At 38.7% G+C, this 20,594-nt stretch overlaps 1 protein-coding gene and 1 pseudogene across 6 annotated transcripts in view; both read right to left on the reverse strand.

The window, feature by feature from the left end:
• The window catches only part of PNPLA7 (patatin like domain 7, lysophospholipase), a 260,431-nt gene that overhangs the window by 33,855 nt on the left and 205,982 nt on the right, over positions 1-20,594 (reverse strand). For all 6 annotated transcript variants that reach the window (XM_074210559.1, XM_074210556.1, XM_074210555.1 and 3 more), the window contains 4 exons: positions 16,651-16,714; positions 7,310-7,478; positions 5,439-5,621; positions 4,889-5,007 (listed from right to left, as the gene is read on the reverse strand). In XM_074210559.1, the coding sequence (XP_074066660.1) occupies positions 4,889-5,007; positions 5,439-5,621; positions 7,310-7,478; positions 16,651-16,714 (535 nt within the window). The remainder of the gene's footprint in view (positions 1-4,888; positions 5,008-5,438; positions 5,622-7,309; positions 7,479-16,650; positions 16,715-20,594) is intronic.
• On the reverse strand, positions 7,488-11,607 carry LOC141505128 (spermidine synthase pseudogene; annotated as a pseudogene).

Genomic DNA, 20,594 nt, shown 5'->3' on the forward strand with positions numbered 1-20,594 from the left:
CCAGAATGGGTCAAATGGTAAAAGAGGCACAAAAATCTACAAAAGAGAAGAAGTTTTTAAAAAGCATAATTGACCACGTAGAAGAAAAGGCATTCCTTAAAAAGAGGAATCAGCTAAATGGGAAAGGAGGTACAAAAACTCATTTAAGAAAATAATTCCTTAAAATTAGAATTGGGGAAGTGGAAGCTAATGACTCAATGTGATATCAAGAAACAAACAAAAAGAATGAAAAAAAAAGAAGAAAATGTGAAATATCTCATTGGAAAAATAACTGACATGGAAAATAGATTCAGGAAAGATCATTTAAGAATTACTGGAGTACCTGAAAGCCATGATCAAAAAGAGAGTCTAGACGTCCTCTTTCAAAAAATTATCATAGGATTATATGAGGCTCTAAGATTTACAAAGTGATTGACATGCTATCTCCTTTGATCTACACAATAACCTCACAATAATTATTAGCCTCATTTTATAGGTAAGCAAACTGATGCTGATAAGTGAGATGCCCAGAATCACACTGTTAGTGTGTGATGTAGGATTTGAACTCAGATTTTCCTGACTCCAAGTCCAGTATACTATCTACTATACTATCCAACTTTCTAGTATTGATTATTCTATTCTTCCTTGGGCTTCTATGATCTTGTTCTCCTCTGGCTTACTTCATCTTTGTTTAATCTCACCCTAGTGTCTTTTGTCATTTATTTATCCTCTAATTCCCTAAATGCGGTTATCCCCCAAGTCTTTATTCATTCATTCTGAAAAAATCCAAACCTAAAAGAGCAAATAATAAGAGCAAATAAAAAGAGCAAATTTCTCTTCACTTGACTTCCCTTCACACCATAATAACTCACATTTAAATAGAACTTTAATATAATATAACAGCTCAGAAGGCAAGTGGTGCAAGTATTACCTCCATTTTATAGTTGAGAATAATAAGACCCTGAGAGATGGAGCTGCTCATGAACATGTATATAAGTGGGGATTTGAACCCAGATCTCCACAATCTAAGTCCAGGGTCTTTTCCACTAAATATAGGCTATCATATACCCTCTTCATTACTAACCATCAAAAAAGGAATCTTGAATTTTCAGTGCTGTAGATCTGATTCATTGAGGATTTGGGGAATGTGGAAGAGCCTCAGGAACAAAGGTTGGAGTGGTCTACCTGTCAACATCTAGTACTTTCAACCCTACTTAAAAAAACCATAGATAGTCTGCAATGTATGGAATACCTCCACATCCCTAGCTACCCTGTTCTAAACTGGTGGCGTCTCTATATCCTCTAAGTATATCCACTGCCTCAGTATTTCACCCTCTTTTCCCTGTGGAATGTTTGGTTTCTTACCAATGACTTCTTTAACTGCCAGATTCAAAGGTCTTTTCTCACTGCTTACCTTTCAGCAGCAATTGGCAATATTAACAATTTTGCACTTCTAGGATACTCTTCTTTCCTTTGGCTTCTGTAATATTGCTTTTCTTTTGTGGCCAAGTTTAATCCCTCCCTGATCTCCTTCTGTGCCCTAAGTTCTAGGAGAGGGAGAGGGAGTGGGGGAAGAGAGAGGGGGAGGGAGAGGGAGAGGGGGAGGGGAGGGAGAGGGAGAGGGAAAGGGGGAGGGGAGGGGGAGGAGGGAGAGGGAGAGAAAGGAGAGTGTGTGTCCCTATTTTCCCTGAGCTCCAATATTCTATTTCTAACTGCCTGCCAGATAGTTCCATGTTTGAGCACCACCTCAAAACTCTTACTTGTAAGCTTAGATCCTGTGCCTTCTGGAGTAGCCTATTTCAAGCTCTCTGTTCCTTTAAAGTGGTGGTGTAAATTTTGTTGTCATGTTCTTTTTTGCTTGCTCATTCTTCTAACCTAATTCTTGACTTTGGAATTTATGTTAGTGCTCAGTTCTGCACACTTTTGGAGTGGGATATTTGGCCTGTTCTTGGTCCTCTTCTGTCCTGCTATTTTCAGAGCTCCTGTAAGCTTTCAGTGCTCCCAAAGTAACATGATCTGGAGAGATCTATACTCTCTTCCTGGGATCAGAGCCACACAACTACCATCTGCTTCTGGAACTTGTTCCTTGCTCAGTACACAGATAGGACTAAGAGACTCAAAATATCTCCTCTCTACACTGGATTGCTGACTTGGCACTGGGTGATGGTCAATTCACATGGAAAATGGGTTGCTACATGACAACCATTTCCATAACCAATACTTGCTCAAGGATCTCTAGGGATATTTCTGGTGCCCTCTTTCAGTCAATCCTTTGGTGCTAGAATGCTCCCCAACATAGCCACTATGTGTTCCTGCTAGGCCCCATTCCCAGTGTCTCCAGATCTCTCTATCTCCCTAAGCTACCCTGGACTGAAAAAATGGTCCACTTTTTGGTTTCTTGGTCAGAATTAAATTTGGTGAATTCTCTGATGATGTTTGTCTTTCATTCTAAAAGAACACTATGACATCAAGAAGTGATGCAATGACAAGCATGTGAATTGGATTTGAGTGAAGGGTGCTGGGCTAAGTCACCAGACTCACTTTCTCCTCCAGAGTCATCTGGGTCCAGTGGTCAGATATGAATCAGGATGACTGGAGATAGGTCTGGACGAGAGGCAACTGAGGTTAAATGACTTGGTCAAGGTCAATAACTAGTAAATGTCAAGTGTCTGAAGTCATATTCAAACTCTGTCCTCTTAACTCCAAGGCCACTGTACCATTTAGCTGCCCTGATGCATTCTCTAAATCTTTGTTGAAGAGATGTGGCAGGATAGAGCTAAACTCTAATGCCTCCTTTAACTCTACAATCTGGATCTTTCTCAGTTTTCTCTTTCCCAACACTTGAAATTAAACAAATCCAAAATCAAATTTAACTATCTTCCCTTATAAATATCCCAACTTTTCTATTTCTTTTGATTGTACCATCATTTGTCCAGTGACTCAGGCTAGAAAATAAACTTTGTATCAGGGTAGCATTATCATTCACTCTTCCTGTTTGCTCACCATCCAAATCCAACCTAATTGTCAATTCTTGTTGATTTTCACTCTCTCTCTCATATTTTCTGTATATGTCCCCTGAACAGGAATAGCTTCTTGGCAGTTTCATCTCGTTTTCTGCAGAAGAGGAACCTCACCTTGATACCAGAAGGTAGGAGAGTGGAGCTTTATAGTGAAAAACAAACAATTCACCAGGTCTAAAGAAAATCCTCCAAAGTGTAGCTCAGAATTTTTGGGGCACATCAATCTAATCTAATCTAAATGGCTAATCAATTTAGTGCAGAACTCCTCACATATCACCTGGATAGCATTTATATAATGCTTTTAGTTTATAAAGCACTTTCATTACAACTCTATAAGGTAGGTAGGATAATTATTACCATCCCCATTTTATAGATGAATAAACTGACACTTTAAAGAGCTTAAGTGACTTGTCCAAAGTCACATAGCTAGTGAATAGTAGAGCTGAGGGTAAAACCAAGAAGATCTATTTCTAACTCAAGCATTATTTCTTCTTGTCTTGGCACAAGACTTGATCATGGTTGTCTGCCAAATACCTTCAAAACTTTTTATTCACTAGAAGTTAAAATGAAAACTCTGAGGTCAAGTATTAAAAGGGCCTACATGATTTGGCTTCAAACTACCTTTTCAATCTTAATTCACATTATTCTCCTTTACATTCTCCATGTTCCAGCTAAATGAATTGAGAAGCTATTCCCTGAACAAATTTGCTTCCATATATTTCCAAGTCTTGAATGTACTCCCCTTCCTCATCTCTAGTGACTGAAATTCTCTTCCTGCAAAGTTCAATTTATTAGGTGGTACCTTTTCTTTTCTTTTTTTTTTAGGGTTTTTGTTTTTTTTTTTTTGCAATGCAATGGGGTTAAGTGGCTTGCCCAAGGCCACACAGCTAGGTAATTATTAAGTGTCTGAGGTCAGATTTGAACTCAGATACTCCTGACTCCAGGGCTGGTGCTCTATCCACTGCACCACCTAGCAGCCCCAGTGGTACCTTTTCCACAAAGCCTTTTGTCATCCTCACTTCCTCCCCAACCCTCACCCCCCCACTTTAAAATAATTTCTTTCTCCTCAAATGAGATTATTTTTGACTGAATGTCTCTTAATCCCCTTCACATTCTATCATGTGTTCCTATTGTTTTATCATGCTTGGTTTTGTATCCTTCCTCCTGCCCAAATTGATCATATGCTTCTTGAAAACAAAGTCATTTATCATCTTTTTTCATCTACACAGTTTCTTGCAATATAGATGCATAAAATTCTTATTGAAGTTAAATTTGTTGACATGAAAAGGTAAGAGTCAGAGAGATATTAATAGCAGGAAATGTTAAATTTAAAAGTCCTTTCAGGAATTTACTAGCATTGAGAATGAAGAGAAAATTTTTCATTTCTTTAAAGATGATCCATGGAGTTTGAAGGTTTCTAATTTCAAAAAATCCTATGAGGCATTTGAAAAAATTTTGAAGAAACTACTGAAGATCAAAATGCAAATCAGAAGAATGAACTACAAATTAAAGTTTTTCCTGTTATCTAGACTCAGGCATCTCCCACAAGACCATAAATCTTCACAGGTATGGGGATCTTTGGTAGAGATCCCTATAGTGGTTAGTAATTGATATTCCTTATCTATTGCCTGGCAAGTACACTATGCAAGATGCCCCACAAATCCCTTTAGGGGATTTTGACCATGATTCAAAAATTAACCCCAGCCAAATCCTGAACAGGAATAGCTTCTTGGCAGTTTCATCTCATTTTCTGCAGAAGAGGAACCTCACCTTGATACCAGAAGGTAGGAGAGTGGAGCTTTATAGTGAAAAACAAACAATTCACCAGGTCTAAAGAAAATCCTCCAAAGTGTAGCTCAGAATTTTGGGGGCACATCAAGAGAACTTACCTTGCTCCTCCTCCTCCAAGCACTAATGCAATAGCATTACCAGTCAAAACTCGAGCCAGGCGGGAAAAGTCAGAATGCAAGTCGGGAGACTTCTGGAAGACACGTTCATACATTTCCAGCTATGAGAGGAAGAAAAAAATTTCAGCCTTCTCAAATGACAGGACTAGCCTTATACCTGGCCTAGGTGCTTAATCAGTACATCTGTGTCTTATTTATTTGCCTCCTTTCTTGCTTCCTCAGTGTACCAGAGATATAAATGTAAGCTATAGCCAGTTTGTGCTTTGGAGGAACCACCAGGGCTAGTGAGAGGCTGCTGTGACCTGGGCCTCTAAAAGTATGATATTACAAGGAAAGCACCTCTTCATCGTCATGACACTGACCATGGAGTTTTCTAATCCAAGTGCCATCATTTCCATGAGATAGGTTAGGGAAACTGTTGCTTAGAGGCCTACTTAACCAGCAGTACTTAAGAAATAGAATTCAAGAGTCTCAAGTGCCAGACTTTGGGGAACAGACTAAGAAGCTAGAATCAGATTGTTCTTACTCTTACCACTTTGGTTCGGGTCCTACGAGAAAAGACCCGGCGGGGACAACGAAGATGCAAGTGACCTGAACACCAGCTTCTCATGTTAAGCCATTCAACTGTGCGGGAAGGTTCTGGCCCATCCTCCTTGTGAAGTAGGATCAACTGCTTCTGAGCACGAACAGCTGTGTTCTCCAGCATCTTTTCCAGCTAAAAGACAGAAGTTCCTTTGTCCTAGGTTTACGTCTAATAGATCCAGATCCAAAATGAAGATGAAAATATAGGACATACTCACATACCCATGACCAACTTTCAGTTTATGGGCCTTAATATATTTCTTCTGCTCATTTTTAGACTTTTATATGCTATAAAAAGGCTTTCTGCAGAATAGAACACTGCCAGGAAATCCATATCAAGCTGATGGTAAATTCCTCCTTAATTAAAATATATGGGAACCTACTGATCATTATTTCTTCTCTGACTAAAGTCAAGTCCTTTTTATAAAGATGAACATCAGCTTTCTCTTCAATACCAAAATATCCCGAGACCAACTAATTCTTTGTGTCCCTGAATCAAGATTTCTAAGCAGAGCAGCTTCTATGGATCCTTTTGCCTGGGAGTCAGTGTCTTGCAGTTGTGCTATACCAAAGAAATATTAAGTCTAGTGTTGTTTGTAATTAAAGAACTGGAACCTTAATGTATCAATATGACTTATGAGTATGGCTGGAATGAACTCTTCTAAGCAGGGCCTGATCATACCAGAGGGATTACCACCTGAGATTTCCCTGACTAGTGGACATGAACATATAGCAGAAGAACCTGGATAGATCTGGCAAAACCCTAGCCAACTCCTTACTTTACCACTGATTATGTGCTCCATTAAACAATTAATTTTTACTAAGAACTTGTTCTAAGTTCAACCCTGAGAAAGGTTTTATGGAGAATAACTGAGGGGAAGGCACCATTTCTGTCTTATAAAAGCTTACAACAGACAAGGAGGATGCATATGAAATACCTTATCCAAAAGAAAATCTAAGACACTATATGATGATGCATGATAAAGAGCAGATGGAAAAAAATTTACTTTTGGAACTTTCCTAGGGACTAAAGGGATAGTGTGATGATTGGTGAGAGAGGAAAATTACCACCTCTCCAAAATACTCTCAATCTACCCAGTATTTTTTCATCAAGTTATTGTATAGCCTAAGGGGTAGATAATAAATTTATCTCGGGAACTACTATTTTAAATTTTGTAAACCTTTACCACTTCATGAGGGAGTTCAGTATGCCATTTGGTAAAGGGATACATGCAAGGGGAATGCTGCCAAGAGCTGAGAGTAGGATGAGAAAGTATTTTACAGGCATAGACAAAATGATGAAGCATAATATAGGGAGACAGAGGAAAGGCAGATTTCTTTGTCAAATGACCAAATGATATTAGTCTAGAGAAATAGCAGCAGACCCAATTTGAGTGAGACACATCTGATCCATGAGGATCTGAAAGTAGGAAATGTCAGCTTTCTAGCTCCTAATTAACAGAAGGGACCTCAGAACAACTTCTATTTAGAAATAAACTCTATTGAAATAGGATTATAAGATTATAGTTCCAGAGCTGGAAGCGACCTCATAATGTAAGTTTTCTAATCTCTTCATTTCAGAGATGAAAAACTGAGGCTCAGGGAGGTTTGGGGATTTGTCTGGGACAAATAGATGTGAGCATCAGAGGTAAGATTTGAACCCAGGTCAGCTGACTCCAGAGTCAGTGTTTCTTCCTCATCCTTCATATCTCTTGTTCTCCATAACACCTGACACTCTGGGTATAAAATCAATATCAAACCCCAATAACTTAAAAGTCAACAAAGCAATATCCTCATACTAATAAAACCCTATCTTCTCACCTCGCCTACAGAGGGCTCTTGCTCTCCCAATCCCACAATCAAGATACAGTCTGCCTGCCGAATACAACGCTGGGTCCATGGGGTCAAGGTGCTGTCTGCCTGGTAGAGGACAATGCGGTGGATGTCTTCCTGTTGTCCCAACCAGCTGGACAATCTGTATTCATGAATACTGAAAGACACACAAAGCAAGACCTCATTAATGCCCACAGCACTGTTTTCTCCTGAAAATCCATTTCCTCAACAAGACAGAACATTATAAATACCAAAAAAATGTCCCAGCCCACACATGTGTTCAATCACCACAGCCTCCCCAAGTTGGCAGCCAGATGGCAAAATTGATTAAATCAGCATTCTTTCCCATTTGTTCAACATTTGTGGTTTTCTCTGGGAGAGGCTATGTCCATGATATCCTTCAAGAAAACCTCTTGAGTGCTAAGAGTACTTTCCCCAGATGAAGCTAACATCATAGAATCACAGCCTCTAAGAGAGAGAAGGAACCTTAGTGGTCATATAATCTAAATCCTACACTAATGGAAATTGTTCTAAAGCCTACCCAACAAGTGGGCATCCAGACTCTGAAGGAGGATCTCTAAGGAGGGAGATCTTTACCACTGTCTCAAGAAATCCATTGCACTTTGGGACTACTTTCATTGTTAGCAAGTTGTTCTTGGTATCAAGCCTATAATGGCTTCTTTTCAACTTCTAGCCATTGTTCCTAGTTCTGACCTCTGGGACCTGACAAAATAAATGCAAACCCTTCTCTTCCAAATATTAAAGACATCCTGAGCCTTCTCTTTTCTGGGCAAAACATACCTAGTTCCAGAGAGTAGAACACCTCCAAATTCCTGTTAACAATGTATCTTTTTTTTTCACTTATAAATACATTGGTGAGAAGCCTTGTTAGAGGTGAGAAGGATCATTCTGTACACAGATGATCAATATTAATAGACACTAATTGACCAGACTGGACAGAGACAGAGACAGACAGTCATCTTGTACTGCCCCCTACCATCCAGTAGAGCATGGCACAGGGAGCCCCTCAATCATGTCTTGGGTTCAGTAACACTTGCTGGCGAGGGGCAGGTCCTCCATTGGAAAGGGGTGACAAGTGCTGGTCAATTCCCTCAGAGCAAGAAGAGGGACATCCTGGAATAGGCACTTGTGGCTTGAAGTCCTTAGGAGAGGCTGAGGTGGGCATACCAGTCTCCTCACACATCACTCATGGCTTTCTGGGCAAACTTGGGCAGCACAAAGGTCATGCAGTGGATGTCTAAGTTGAAGTATTTGATATTCATTTTCTCTACTTGTTCCTGGGTCAGATGCTGCACTGGCTCCCAGAAGCAAGTGCTCGGGGGTCTTGCTGCAGAGCGTGAAGCCAATCCAACTACTGAGGTCCAGATGCAACCAATGGCACTCACCCTGACAGCAGAGGATTCCATTATCCTTCAGCACTGTCTTCATCGGTTGGTAATAAGACTCTGAACAAACTCTTGGTAGGACTCATGGGGTCTGAGGAGGCCATGATGATGACATCAAATGCATCATGGTTCTGAGCATGATTTCAAATCCTATCTAACGTGCCAGGTCAGCTTCAAACTAGAGTAGCCCATGACCATGCCAGGCAAATATTTCTTAGAGACCTGGATCATATCCTCATCAATCTCACACTGGACCACAGACTCCATGGAGGGATGCTTCACCACTTCTTGGAGGATGCCCCTGTACCCACCACCAATGATTAGCACCTTTTGTAAGCTGGGATGGCTGTAGAGGGGCAGGTTGGCAAACATTTCCTAGTATAAGAATTCATCCCTCTCTGTACATTGGATGACCCCATCCAGGACCAAGACATTGCCATAGGTCTTGCTGCAGAAGACCAAGATCTCCTGGTAGTGGGAGTGCTGGTGGTGGAGCAGATTGTCCACCTGCAGAGACATGGCCTGAACCAACCCTCACAGATGGGGGGGGGGACTTGGGCTCCATGGTGGGGCCGGGGGATGTACCGCACTGCCACTACGTATCTCTTAATGAAACATAGGAATGTATTAATTTTTCTTTGGTTACCACATTATCTTACTAACTCATTTTATACTTGAAGTCCACTAAAAATCCCCCAAATTGTTCAGAAATATTTCTATCTAAGTGTATCTTCCTGGGTCAGCTAGGTGGTACAGTGAACACTTATTAGCTGTGTGATCCTGGAAAAGTCACTTAACTCTCGCCTCAGTTCCTCATATGTACAATGAATTGGAGAAAGAAACCCCAAAAGGGGATCAAAAAGAGTCAGACATGACTGCCAATGACTCAAGAGCAACAAATGTTAATTATATCCCCAACCTGTACTTATGAAAATGATTTTTTTGTTTTCAAGTGTAAGATTGATTATGACTACTATTGTTGTTTAGTCATTTCCAGGTACCTCATTTGGGGTGCTCTTGGCAAAGATACTGATTTGCATTTCCTGCTCCAGCTCATTTTACAGATAAGAAAACTGAGGCAAACAGAGTTAAGTGACTTCCCCAAGGTCACACAGCCAATGTCTGAGGTCATATTTAAACTTAGGTGCTCCAGATTTCAGGTCTGATAACTCCATCCACTGTGCCACTTCACTGTCCAATATCTTTTTGAACTGCTCCTATTGTCCAGTGTATTAGATATTCTTTCCCACTTTGTATCTTCTATAAATGTGATAACATTGCCCCTTATACCTCTATCCAAGTCATTGATAAAAAGGTTAGACAATACAGATCTCTGGGATAGTCTACTGGATACTTCTGGCTATACTAGTTTTGTACTATTAAAAACAATCGGAGTAGCTAGGTGGCACAGTGGGGGGCAGCTAGGTGACGCAGTGGTTAGAGCAACGGCCCTGGAGTCAGGAGTACCTGGGTTCAAATCTGACCTCAGACACTTAATAATTACCTGTGTGTCCTTGGGCAAGCCACTTAACCCCATCTGCCTTGCAAAAAAACCCCTAAAAACAAAACAAAAAAAAAAACCCAACCCTTTGATTCCAGTCATTCCACCATTCTGAAACAACTTAATTGTACAATTGGCTAGTATAGATCTATCATCTAATCAAAAATGCAATTAGATATTAACTTTTCTAAAAATCTAGGTAAAACACATTAACAGCATTCCTTAAGTCTAGTAGTTTAGTAATCCTATTAAGAAAGTAATTTAAGTTAGACTGACACGACCTATTCTTGATGAAGTCATGCTATTAAAATAACTGCTTCCTGAATTTTTTAGGAATTCAAATCAAGCTCACCCACCTACAATTTATAGACTCTGCTCTTCCTTTAAAAAATATCAGATCAGGGCGGCTAGGTGGCATAGTGGATAAAGCGCCGGACCTGGAGTCAGGAGTACCTGGGTTCAAATCCGGTCTCAGACACTTAATAATTACCTAGCTATGTGGCCTTGGGCAAGCCACTTAACCCCATTTGCCTTGCAAAAACCTAAAAAAAAAAAAAAAGTAAAAATATCAGATCATTTTCCCTTCTCCAATCTTGTCATAACTATCCTATTTTTCATGAACTTTAAAATATCAGTGATAGCTCTTCTATTGCCTCTCCATTTCCCTTATAGGTCTCATGTCTGCCACAGGGAAGATATCAGTGCAGTGTCTTCACTTGGTTGAAGTTCCTTTCAGAGACACAATATTAAGGAACAGACCTACAAGCTAATTAAAACAGACCTGATTCCCTTATGGTTAAGTGTGATCATGAGAGATTCCCCTGATATGGCACAGGTACACTTTATACATTTTGAGAATCCTGAAGGCCAAGGGACGTGCCCCGGATCTTTCTGAGGATTTTTATCATGTGATCAAGAAAGCTGTTGCTGTTCAAAAACATCTCGAAACAAAAAGGTTAAGGATCTTAAATACTGTTTGATTCAGCATGAGAAAAATTCACCAGCTGGTTCAATACCACAAGACCAAGAGAATGCTCCCACTCAACTGGAAGTCCAAACAATCCCCAGTCTCTGATTTGATTGCATAAACTCATGAACTAATATATTGATAAAGTAATTTTTAACTGAAATAAATATTGTTGATAGGGGTTAAATAATCATATCTGCCAGTTCTTACATTAACAGAAGATATAGTTCATATAAGCCAGATAATTTAAATTCATTAAGCACTTAAGCACTATGTGCTCTTTTGTATTTGTCTTAGGAAGATTCTGAAGGTCACCTGGCAGGAGACGATATCAGACACTGAGGTTCATTTCTGAACTAAACTGCCTAGTATTCAAATGCTACTATAGACAGAACTACTAACAGCTGACCATGTTGTTAGAATGCCAAAAGTACACTTGCTAAAAACTCACATGAGGATCAGAAGAAGCAATAAAGAGGCAATTAAAGGTCGCTCTCTTTTTTTAAATTAATATTTTATTTGTTTTCCATTTATATACAATAGTAGTTTCTACCCATCATTTTCTGTAAGGTTTTGAATTTTACAATCTTTCCTCTACCCTCCCTTCCCTCCCTCCATCCCCCACAGAAGGCAGCCTGGTAATCTTTACATTGTCTCCATGCTATACATTGATGGAAATTGAATGTATTGGGAGAGAAATCATATCCTTGAGGAGAAAATAAAATATTTGAGATAGCAAAATTATGTAATATTTAAGACACTTTTTTTTTTTTTAGGTTTTTGCTAGGCAATGGAGTTAAGTGGCTTGCCCAAGGCCACACAGCTAGGTAATTATTAAGTGTCTGAGACTGGATTTGAACCCAGGTACTCCTGACTCCAGGGCCAGTGCTTTATTCACTGCGCCACCTAGCTGCCCTGACACTTTTTTAAATAAAACAATTAAAGGTAATAGACTTTGGTCTTTGTTTAAACTCCACAGTTCTTTCTCTGGGTACAGATGGTATTCCTCATTGCAGGTGCTCTAAAATTGTCCCTGATTATTGCATTGATGGAATGAGCAAGTTCAGTAAGATTGATCATCACCCCCATGTTGTCATTAGGGTATACAATGTTCTTCTGGTTCTGCTCATCTCCTCAGCATCATATCAAGCAAATCCTTCCAGGCTTCTCTGAAATTCCATCCCTCTTAAGTTTCTAATAGAACAATAGTGTCCTGATTTGCCCAAGGTCACACAACTAAGTGCTAAGTGCCTGAGGTTGGATTCGAAATCCCATCCTCCTGACTCCATGGCCAGTGCTCTATTCACTGTACCACCCAGCTGCCCTCATAATGAAGGACAAGAACCAACCAGTGTTAAGAATCAGTTCTCTGTTCTTCTGTCTTTCCTTAGAACTAAAAACAGATATGAAATAAAAATTGATCATTCTACCTTCATTTTGGTGTGGGTTTTTTCGTGAGCCTCTCTTTTCTATAGTAGTGAAACAAACAAACAAACACTACTATAATTCCAAAGGATTCATGATGAGAAATGATATCCACCTTCTGAGAAATTCAGAGTGGACATGGAGTGCAAAGTGAAGCATATTTTTCTCTTTTCCTTTTTCTTTCTTCTTTATTTTAATCATAGCTAATTCAGAAATTTATTTTGTTTGGCTTCATATTTGTAAGGATTTTGCATTTCTTGCCTTCTCTTAAGGGATGGGGAAGAGAGAATTTGGAACTGAAAATAAAATTTAAATTAAAAAAACCCAACACCTTTTTGCCTTTCATCTTTTTTTTTTTTTAAATTTCTGCAAGGCAATGGGGTTAAGTGGCTTGCCCAAGGCCACACAGCTAGGTAATTATTAAGTGTCTGAGATCGGATTTGAACTCAGGTACTCCTGACTCCAAGGCCGGTGCTCTATCCACTGCACCACCTAGCTGCCCCTGTTTATCTTTCATCTTACCAGATTATTCTGACCTTTAGCACTCCTGACATTTTTACAGGACTCTGCCATGCTTTTTTTTTTTTTAATCATCTTCTTTTATCTGGAATTGCTACACCTTCTATATGTTTCTTTTTTAAATGGTTGGTGTGTTCCTTGTGTATCCATATTGAGATTTCTAGACAAATTCCATTTTCCTCCTCCTCAGAACAGCTTCCCTTTGTGTCTTCAGAATTTCATTACTGAAAATCTAGCATTCCTCCTGGGCTGACTTCTCTTGTAACAATTAATACCTTAAACCCTTAAAAGTCTGCTTTCCCCAATCTAGGGAAATGGCAGATTATGTCCAGATTTCCTCTTCTTCTTAGTCACAAATCTATACAATAATATATGTCCACAGATAGTATCTTATTCTGAAACTCAGGAGAATATCAGCTATAGGGCCGAGTTGGCAAAGCCTTCTCATTAAGGCAAGGGAAAGGGATGGGAAGAGATACACCTAAGAATATGGAGTTTAGGGAAGGTTTTAAGATTTCTTTCAATATCACCTTGTTATATGTAGAAAAACCTGGATTTTTGAAAGCCATGCTAGAGCAGTCCAACCTATGGTAGACTCTGTCACCTCACCCCATCATTTCCTCATATCTCTCCTCTCTTTCATAACCAAACTTCTAGAAAAACTATGCTCATTTCTTCCATTCTTCTCTTCTCAAACCTTTGCACTCTAGCCTATAACTCTCATTATCAACTGAAACTTCTCTCCCCAAGTTGACAATAATCACCTGGATACCAAATTCAATGCTCTTTCTCAGTTCTAATTCTTCTTGCTCTCTCTGCAGTATTTACCACTATGAAATATCCTCTTCTATGAGTTTTTGGGACATTGCTCTCTTACTTTTCTTCCTCAAAGTCTGATTACCCTCAGTCTTTTTTGATGGATTTCATCCATATGCCACCTGATAACTATAAAAGCATCCTAAGATTTTGTTCTGTACTTCTTCCCTCTTCTCTCTACACTCCTCCCTCTTGTTGATTTCACATTCCATGAACTTAGCTATCACCTCTATATAGATGATTCCCATATCTATATATTCAAACGCAGTTTCCTGAATGCCAGTTCCATAAATCAAAAGCTTATTAGATATGTCATATAGACATATCCTAGAGTCATCTCAACTGAATGTTTCCCATGAAGAATATTTTATTTTCCCTCTACCACCTCCCACCACTAACTTCTCTATTTCTGTCTAGCCACCCAGATTTGGGACCTAGTAGTCATCCTTAACTCCCTGTTATCTCCAACACCATATATGCAACAAATATTGCTTAAGTATTGTCAATCACTTGCTAAATCTTTTTTGATTCTATCTCCACAAAATTCCTTGCCATTTATTCCCTTCTCTCTACCCACATAGCTACCACCTTACTTTAGGTCTTCATCACCTCTAGTTAAAATTATCACAAGAACCTCCTGATTGGTCTCCCTGTTTCCCAACCTTTCCTCTCTCCATTTTATTCTCCACAGAACTACCAAAATAATTTTCATAATGCATATCACTCTCGCTTCAAAAAAAATCTAATTACTTTTTATTAGTTATAAAATAAAAAACGAGATCTTGGTTTGACACTAAACGTTCTCAGTGTGACCCTAGTCTACCATTATGGGCTTAAATATTATTTCACTGAATTCTAGAGTCTGGACAAACTGGTCTATCTCCTGGCTATTTGTCTTGGCTTTTGGAAAGGTCATCCTTCAGGTTATATTACACTTTTTCCTCACCTCTTTCTCTTTGAATATCTAATTTCTTTCAAAACTTAGCTTAAGAGCCATCTTCTATATGAAGTCATTCCTAATCTCTCTTGCTGCCAGTGTCTTTTTCTCCTGTCACTCAACAATTACACTATATTTATTTTGTATATACACAGAAACATGCACACACATTGTCTTCCCTTGCAAAATGTGTAAAGTCCTTGAGTTTAGGGATTCATTTTTATTTTGGCATTCTCAGTACCTAACATGGCACTTGACACACAGCTAGAACTTAGAAATGATTGTTCACTGACTGAATATGGTCCTCAAGAAAGACAATATGTATTGTTCAAAGTCAAATCTGGCTGAATACAAAGAGACTCTTCCCCAGAAGGTTAGACAACAACAGGGGTTGTGGGTTTATTTTGGTCACAGCCACTCAAGAAATGGATCAAATGGCAAAATATGGCAATAAATGACAGTATACAGGAATAAATCCTGTTTTTGATTACAATAGAAGATTATCTGCCACCCAGGATATAAAGTAATGTCATTTACTGGGGTGAAAGGGTTGGAAAGGACAAAAATAAATCCAAAGCTTGTGTATTAATAAAGTATCCACCTCGGACAAAGAACATTTAAATGATTTACTTTGCAAATGCAAAACCAAGGCCAAGAACAAGAAGTTACTTGCTTAGGAATGAAGCAAATGATGTCACCTATAGAGTTGGTTAGAATCCCCATGGGTTTGAAGGTCAACTCCTAAAGTCAAAATAACATACAGGGAGGAGAAATCATCTGGAAACAAGTCTGTTCCTTAAAAGATACTAGCAGTTTAATTTCACTTCAGAACATTGGTCTATATATGGGGCAACCATGGAACTTTGAATACAGTGAGAATTCAAATACTATGTGAACTAATAGGTAATATAGCTAGCCTGTGAGCTCTCTAGGCCGCCCACATCCCAGCTAATCTTTTTATGCTCATCAACTCCTTTATTTTCCTGCTGCTATTTGTTCTCTTCAAATACCCACACACCAAAGAGGAAATGTTAGAGCTGACCTGATTCAAATCAAGCTATTTGACATCCCTACTGAAAAGAACCCCACTAAAAATGCTAAAGAGCCAATAATTTTGGGACTTGGATCATACAGCTTCCATAAGCTCAAAAAGGGGAAAAGTAATTCATTGAGTGGATGGATGGGTTGTATGATGAAGTGAAAAGAATTCTGGATTTGGTGTCAAAGGACCTGGGTTCAAATATGATTCTGTTAACCATATGTAAAGTGACTTGAACAAATACTTTGCCTCTTTAGGCCTTAGTTTTCTCAAATATAAAATAAGTTTGACCTAGATGACTATTAAAAATCTAAATCTATGAGTTTAGGAAATTTCTATGTCTCAGTTTCCTCAATTGTAATATAAAACAGCTAGACTAGATGATTTCAGCTAGTGGCACAGTGGACAGAGCAGTGGTCCTGGAGTCAGGAGGACTTGAGTTCAAATCTGACCTCAGACACTTAAATTGCCTAATTGTGTGATCTTGGGAAGTCACTTAACCCCACTGCCTTGCAAAAACAAAAAAAAAAGTATTAAGTTAGGTAGCATAGTGGTTAGAGTGCCAGATCTGGAGTCAGGAAGATAAAACTTCAAGTTCAAAAATGGCTAAAAATACTGCATTAGCCTAGATGATTTATGTAGTCATAGCCATATGTAAATTTATGGAACTATGAATTTAGGGCTAATTAGCAGAGAGGCTGAACTCAAGGTTGGCATACCTGTCCAGTGCTGTAGCTCCAAGACGTTGTTTGATGTTGTCACTGGTTAATAGCAAGACTGGACCTGAAATACAGGAATATTCATGGGGATGGCAAGAAAAACAAAATTCATTATAAATGTATATATATATATATATATATACATATATATATATATATATAATACTCAAACAGAACAAATTCCCTCAGTTATGAAGGGAAAAAAATAGAGAAAAGAGGAAAAAAAGAGAGAAAAAGAGAAAAAGAGAAAAAGAAAGAAAGAAAGAAAGAGAAAAAAATGAGAATATGCTTAAATCTACACTCTGAGTCTATCAGTTCTCTCTCTGGGGATTGATAACACATTTTACTAGGAATCCTTTGGATATATGTCTGGTCATTGTGTTGTTGATCAGTTACCAAGTTTTTCAGAGTTAATTCCTTTTATGATATTGTTGCTATTGTATAAATTGTTCTCCTGTTTCTACTCATAGGTTTTTCTGAAACCATCCCCCTTCATCATTCCTCACATTCATACATTGTTTAGTTATTCCCCAACTGATAGGTATCCTTTCAGTTTCCAATTCTTTGCCACCATAAAGAGTTGATAAGAATCTTAAAAAAAATGGCTCTTTTTCCTCTTTGTTGATTAAAGGATGGAGCCATGAACTCTAAAACTGCTTTGAAATGTCTCTGAATTCTCAATTCAATAAACATTTATTAAATGTGTGCCAGGTACTGTGCTAAGCTTCTTCTCCATACCCAGTATTAGGTACCTAGTTGAGCCTCACTCCAGCCACCTCCTCCTCAACTCCCCAGATTTTTCAGTCATTTTTGTGTCTTCTCACATTAGATTGTAAGTTCCTTGATAGTTGGGATTCTTTTCCCTTTTCTCCCCTCCCCTCCCCTCCCCACCTTTCCCCTTTCCCTCTTTTTTTCTTTCTTTTTCTCTCTCTCTCTCTCTCCTTTTCCCCCTCCCTTCCTTCCTCTTTCTTTCTCTTTTTCTTTCTTTCTTTCTTTCTTTCTTTCTTTCTTTCTTTCTTTCTTTCTTTCTTTCTTTCTTTCTTTCTTTCTTTCTTTCCTTCTTTCTTTCTTTCTTTTCTTTCCTTTTCTTTTTTCTTTCTTTATGACTATTAACTATTGGAAAGAGATAAGGCTTTGCATTGATCATTCCATCTTTAATTTTTATTCTTTCAGAAAGAAAAAAATAAAATTTGCTTTCCCCCACTTTTGATGGGTAATCATCAATTGTGTTAGGACTGGTTTTCCTTTCTCTCTTCAAGTTGTGTTTCTGGGGAAATGAAAGATGAAATAGCTTTAAGGGGCAGAAAGGAGGGAAGGAAGAGATGGAGAATAGGAAGCCTGTTACCAGCACTGGCAATTGCAAAACTACATAAATCAGATAGGATATCAAATAGGTAGATAAATGAAGTTGTATCACATGTGTAAATTTTATCAGAAATAGGAGTACAGACCCTATTCAGGCACCCCTTTCCTCCTATCTAGTCACGATTTTCCTTGTTAGACCAAAAATGGAATCTATTCATATCAGCCCTTAAAATCATGTTATACTTGTAAATTCCATGCGCTAGGCAGCTGCCAAAGCTAATTTAACACCTCATCTAAATTTGCCAGCAAAATCCAGGAGATGGGAGAAAGCCATGAAATGTAAAATCATTTGCTTTTTTCTACTCTCAAGTCAAGAATCACAGATGCATGATGCAGAGGCTGGAGTGTGGGAAGAGACCATACAACCAGAGTAACATAAGAATAATTAAGGGAAAGAGAAGTCACCTGATACCACATCTCGGCCAAGGGGGAAGTAGTACTAGGAGGTGATAATATAATAGAGCAGGAAGAAAAATCCAGGTGTCCTTGCTCTCACCTCAGTGATCTCTTTATCATTTCAAATAACAACAGGAGAAACTCCCTGGCCATGAAAAAAAATCACATTGTCTCCTACATTGCCCCCCCCTTCTTCCTCCCCCCAACTCGCAATAACTCATTTCCAATAGAAGAATAAAAGTAAGCCTATTAATAAAAGAATATGCTATTTAAAATGATGTGTTATGCATGTAAATTTAGAGCATCAGATCCTGGAATATTTTCTCCAAGGGAAGTGGTAGAAGCTCCCTCACTTGGGACATTTAAATCTAAACCTGACAAAACAGAAGATACATATTATTGGCAACTTCCTAAAGTAGCTCCAGGGAAGAGATCTGTATAGCTCCATCAGTAACTGTGATGATAATGAGATTTTTCAAGCAGGCAGGGGCCTGTCTCCTGGATCCTTAAAATATACCCAGGAAGAAGGCACGTGACTAGAATTTTTCTTTTATTTACAAGGAAACTATGGCCCAGAAGGAGAAAGCAAAACATTCATGACCACAAAATTAAGTAATTCAGTAAAATGAGACACAAATTAAAACTTCTCAGTCTCTCTGTTTCATTTGAGATTGATGACCAACCTCTCCTGGATACTCTCTCTGCTCCAGGTTTTTTTGTTCACCTTCTCTCTCTCTTCCTCTCTCCTTCCCTTTTCCCTTTCCTGGTTCTTCATTCACATCATACTCCTTTAACTGTAGGTATTCCCCAAAGTTTTGTCCTGGGCCCTCTTCTTTTTTCCCCTCTATATTCTCTCACTTTTTAACTTTAACAAGCTCTTTAACTATTACCTCTATGCAAATGACTCCCAAATCCAAATATCCAGCTTTAGTTTTTCCCCCATCTTCAGTCCTAGATCACCAATTGCCTATTAGAAATTTCAAACTAGATGTTTCAGTGACATCTTAAATTTATCATGTCTAAAATCTTTCTTCCTAAACCCTCCCCTCATCCAAACTTCCTTATTTCTACCAAAAGCACCATTATTCTTTCAGAGTTTCAGGTTTGAGAATCCAGCACCACTTCAGACTCTTGACTCTTCCTCATCCCTTAAATTCAATTAGTCAAACCTTGCCATTTCTATATTTACAATATCTCATGCACCAGATCCCTTCTCTCTACTCACATGGGTACCACCTTAGTTCAGGACAAGATTACTGAAATACCTTCCTAATTGGTCTTGCTTCCTGGTCCCTCTCCACTCTATACAGTGATACCAAAATAACTTTCCTTATGTGAAAATATGACCATGTGACTCTTCTATTTAACAAATTCCAGTAGACTGGAGTCAAATATAAAAGTAGATCCTCTATCTTTTTTTTTTTTTTTTTTTTTTTTTTAGTTTTTGCAAGGCAAATAGGGTTAAGTGGCTTGCCCAAGGCCACACAGCTAGGTAATTATTAAATATCTGAGGTCGGATTTGAACTCAGGTACCCCTGACTTCAGGGCTGGTGCTCTATCCACTGCAGATCCTCTATCTTTTAATGTCCTTTACAACCTAACCCCAGTTAGCTGGCTCTGGTAGCCAGCCAGTAGATATAATGCTTGCCCTAGAGTCAGGGAGACCTGAATTCAAATCTATTCTAGGGGCAGATAGGTGGTGCAATGGATAGAGCACCAGCCCTGGAGTCAGGGGTACCTGAGTTCAAATCCGACCTCAGACACTTAATAATTACCTAGCTGTGTGGCCTTGGGCAAGCCACTTAACCCCATTGCCTTGCAAAAAAAAAATCTATTCTAAGGCACTTTCTAGACATGTAACTTTGGGTTTAACATTTCATTTCAGTCTGTCTCAGGACCTTCATTTACAAAATAAGGCTAATAATGGTACCTATCTCCCAAGATTGATGAAAATAAGATGAGATAACATTTGTAAAGTACTTGATAAACCCTAAAGCATTATGTAAAGACTAGTTAGCATTATCTTTCTAGCCTCATTGGTCATTTGAAAGGGAAGGGAATAATTATCTATATGCCTACTATGGGATTTACAAACTTCTCTTTTGATCCTTAAAACACCCCAGGGAAGTAGGTGTTTTTATTATTCCAGTTTACAGTTGAGGTACCTAAGGAAGCTGGAAAAC

This window comes from Macrotis lagotis, chromosome 1 (genome assembly GCF_037893015.1).
Source record: "Macrotis lagotis isolate mMagLag1 chromosome 1, bilby.v1.9.chrom.fasta, whole genome shotgun sequence".
NCBI classification, from domain to species: domain Eukaryota; kingdom Metazoa; phylum Chordata; class Mammalia; order Peramelemorphia; family Peramelidae; genus Macrotis; species Macrotis lagotis.